General features: G+C 43.0%; 1 protein-coding gene across 1 annotated transcript; it reads right to left on the bottom strand.

Moving 5' to 3' along the window:
- On the bottom strand, positions 1-2,037 carry LOC130177526 (mid1-interacting protein 1-B-like). Its single transcript, XM_056389369.1, has one exon. It carries the CDS (start codon positions 1,352-1,354, stop codon positions 845-847), a length of 510 nt encoding a protein of 169 aa, XP_056245344.1. The 5' UTR covers positions 1,355-2,037; the 3' UTR covers positions 1-844.
- Between the last annotated feature and the right edge of the window lie 2,229 nt (positions 2,038-4,266).

Genomic DNA, 4,266 nt, shown 5'->3' with positions numbered 1-4,266 from the left:
TACATTTATATAAAAGCTTTATTTTTAGAAACAAATATTATCAATACAAAAATGGTGCATAGAAAAGCATTTGCTTATTTTGACAGATGGACATCTCCAGTAATACCTCAATAATAGCAAATAAAGGACAATAGCAACAATGCATCTCATGGAAACCATCATTATTCTTTATGCAGAAGAATTATCAGTTGATTCCAGTTCATTGACCATGTAGGACATTAGGAGATCACAGGCAGCTGCAGTAAGCATATGCCTCCTTCCATGCAAAGCACAATTTAAAGACACAGACACATCTGATATTGAAGGAGTACCAGTCATACACATACAAATACATCTGAACACACTAACATCATCAGCATCGCAGAGAGGACGCTGAATCGTTTGCCAGTATCCAAGATGTCAGTATTCAAACAACGTTCATACAGTCCACTTCCTCTCCAACTTTGAAATAACATTTGGCTCTCAAACATAGCGTATAGCATGTTATAGTGTGAGGTAATAAATTATACATTAAATAATGGTTTAAATATGTTTCATCTGCGCATCACAGGAACTGAATGCATGATGTGTACAACACTCTGGAGTGCAAAATATATGGGTTTGGCGTTAAGTACACAAATGCTTTCTTCAAGATCAACACATCTACAGTCCATACCACAGAGTAGACCAACACCATGTAGGCCTATAGACAGAAATAAGCTGCCTTTTCTCTACCATTCAAATATTTGTTCAGAAATTTCATCAGTAGTCGCAGCAGCAGCAATGAGGCCTATTGACAAGTCAGTTTTAGCCAGTCCAGGAAAAAAAAGAATAATCTGGCATTTCAGTTTCCGTGGGCTGCGACCTACTGGCCCCATCCTCCGATGCCAATCTCCTGTTTGTAGCGCTTGGTGAGACAGTTGGCCTGCTGTGTCAGCTTGGACAGCACCCCTTGCAGCCCGGTCAGATGGTACTGGAACTGCTTCTCCAAATCCTCGTCCTCTTCTTCGTCGTCATCGGAAGATGATGATAATGATGAGGATGATGATGATGCGGAGGAGGAAGTGGATGCGGATGAGTTCATGCGGGTGATCTTCATGCTCTCCTTGCGCCTCTCATCGGCTGCAGCGCAGCGGACCCCCCACTCGATGTCCCTGCGGATGGACTTGAGCAGCTGGTAATAGCTGTACATGTCCCCCTCGTCCATGTCCGACTTCAGGGAGCTCAACTCCCTGTCCTCATCCAGCGGGACGTCCCGCAGCATGCTGGGCAGCATGATGGTCTGGTCCATGTTGTTCACGGCGCCGATAAAGCGGTTCATGGCATTGAAGAGGGAGTTTTTCTGGTTGGGGGTTTCTGCCAGCTGCATCATCATCTTGACGAGAGTTTTCGTTTTCTTCCTTCAGGAGCAGAAGTGAAAGCGAAGATCCGAGTCTCTTGTCTTGTTTACTCTCCTCCGCGAGTGTCCTGCTTTAATTCTGGGCTGATCGGCTTAAAGAAGCGGCTGCTTGTCTGTAATGCTGCGACGGGGATTGGCTGTCTTGTAAATCAGGCGAGCTGTGCCGGTAGTTAGTTGGGCACGGTTCTTGAGTTTTCCCGTTGATGAGTGTTTGCGCCCTTCTCGTTGTTTCTAATTTGTGGGAAGACGGGTGCGCCTTTATATAGAGATGCCTGCGGTTTCGAGCTTTAAAGGCGGATCCACGACCTGTTTGTCAGGTTCTCCCACTGCAGTTGTAACCGGACCCAAATGACCTGAAGTAGCACACAGCTGAGCAGAGAGGTTTGGCACATTTTCTGAGGGGGAGTGGCTTCAAATTGGCAGTTAGGATAGACGCAACTCCAAAACAGAAAAACTACAAATCCACACCTTTCCTATCAATTTTAAGATGAAAACCCCCAATGCCTTACCGCGCGTAATTACGCACAACAGCTGCCAGTACACCGCTTAATACTGTCCCATCTCAGATATCACTTAACGCGCAATGTGCTGTCCTGTAAATCTGTACTATGTGTTGTCTTCCGGTGAAAGAGATGACTGGCATTGCATCACCACATCCCATTCTGTTCCAATGAGCCAGGCAGAGAAACACGAAGGGTGAGGCCCCACCGAGCAGACCGGTTCCATGAATATTCATGTACAAGCCATCAGCCCACTGCTCGAGCTTCCACCGAAGCCAATCAGATGGCCGTATGCGTTTGCGAGGCGGGACACGTCGATGTTGGACCAATGAGGAGGCCACTCTTGTCTCTCTCACATACAGAAAACAAGCGCAACACGTGGTCGAGCTCTCAAGCTTTTGAATAATTGTTGATTGAATTAATACACTAGATTGACTTTCAGTGTGTCGACCCCTGCGCTGGAAGAAGCATTGTGGTAAAAGTAGCCGAACCCACTGATTTAAAAATACTCCCATTACCTGTGTCCAGAATATTCTTGGGGAAAACCACAGATGTTGAATTTACTTAAAGTAGCCAATCAAAAGTAAAAGCATTAGTTCTGCAGAAACAAATGTCCCCTGGTGATCAAGGAGTGATATTATACATTACTGTTGTAGCTGGTTGAGGTGGATGTAGTTTTTACTACTTCATATACAGTTATAGTAGGTACTTTAGTCCAGTGGGTCCTAACCAGGCTGTGACAAGATAAATCTGAGGGGTTATGAAATGATTAGTGGTTTGGGAAAGTATCATCTCTGCCACAGAAGTGAATTCATCTTCTGGACTTTTCTCTAATTTATATAACATAGGCGTAAGAGATTGTAACCTCTTTGTGGCTCATGTTTGATCAGTTTGGCGGCACATGGAAGTTATTTGACGTCCTCCCAGTGTTTTTCATGTATGTTAACAATCTATCTATAATATTGTCATCCTGATTTTCAATATTGTAGTTTTTTGTTTTTATTTTAGTCATCAGGGAGCTAAAAAGCAGAGTGTTTACCTCTGAAGTGTCATGGAGGAGACGTAGCCTACAGAGTGAAATAAAATGAAAATACAGTACCTCAAAACTGCATTTAAGTACAGTAATTCAATCATTCTACTACTATGTTACTGATCCCCCTTAAATGGGTTTTGTGTTGTTCCATGTATCGTTTGTCCTGTTTTACGTTCATTTTTATGAATGCTATATGAAAATACACCAAGAGGTCCATTGATATTCAGCACATATAAGAGTAAAAATGGAAAACATTGTATCAATAATTCAAGATGTCCTGAATTAGTAGTGAAATAGTGAAGTATCTGCTGCCACATCGATGAGCATCTCCAAAACATATGTCCTCATTGCTATTTCCTTATTATGAGATAAAATTGGGAATGGAGATGTCATAAAAGTACAAGTTCACTCTTTACTGAGTTTCACATACGTCTCTACAGAAATACTACCGGACTGGTTATTTCCCCTTGGGCTAACTAGTCTAAGCAAGCTGCAGTACTGACAATATTACACTTAAAACCAAATTGTTGCACCAGCCACTTCCCAGCAGTGATGGTGGATAGCTGATTTCCCTCCACTCCTCTAACTATAGCAGCTGGTAAACAGGGGGACACCCGCACCCGCACCCCCCCCCCCCGCATCAGAAATAGCCGTAACAGTAATACGCCATGGTGGAAGTGCTCAGTTTGAAATCTGAGCTTCAGTAAACACTTCTGGTCAGACTGAAACTATACAACATGTTTTGCACTGTGTTTCCATAAACAAAACAAAAAAAAAACGTACCATGTCTGTGCTGTTAAAGAACATGTCTGGCTTATTATTATGAATGAAGTTTAAATAGGTTTAAAATAGGTCCATGTTACATACCAGGATAGACTCATCAGAAAGATATAAAGGAGGGAGGGAGGAGGAGGCTGGCTAGATAAGGTGGCCTGAGTGATACTCCGTACCCAGGAAGAGATGTCTATGGGCACAGTTTGTTCCAGATGACAGCAAATGAATCACTGTTAAAAAAAATTGTTGCTCAGCAAGAATGGGGAGAATGTGAACATGGATGGCAAAACCTGCTTGGTGAGTTTCGCTCTCCCGTCTCTGCCTGTCTTGTCCTACTTCCGCCACCTCTTAGTACATGAGTCGTCTCTTTTTCTAACACAACCCCGTCTTGAAACCAGCGGTCGAAGAAATGTTTACAACGTTTACTGAACTGTAATACCACAATCATTGTGGGTAAAATGTCAGCGTTATTAGCAAAATATTCTAGTAGTATCAAAAGTAAAGTACAGTTCAGGTAGAATGGGTCCTGCCAGTGATAAGTTGTATTATTGAATTACTCTAATCATTAACATGCAAGCAGC

Source organism: Seriola aureovittata, chromosome 11 (genome assembly GCF_021018895.1).
Source record: "Seriola aureovittata isolate HTS-2021-v1 ecotype China chromosome 11, ASM2101889v1, whole genome shotgun sequence".
Lineage (NCBI taxonomy): Eukaryota > Metazoa > Chordata > Actinopteri > Carangiformes > Carangidae > Seriola > Seriola aureovittata.
The sequence above is the reverse complement of the archived record's forward strand: the minus strand, read 5'-3'. Positions and strand labels throughout refer to the sequence as shown.

Coding starts and splice junctions, on each gene's coding strand:
- LOC130177526 (XM_056389369.1), bottom strand. CDS start 1,354: ATGATGATGCAGCTGGCAGAAACCCCCAACCAGAAAAACTCCCTCTTC.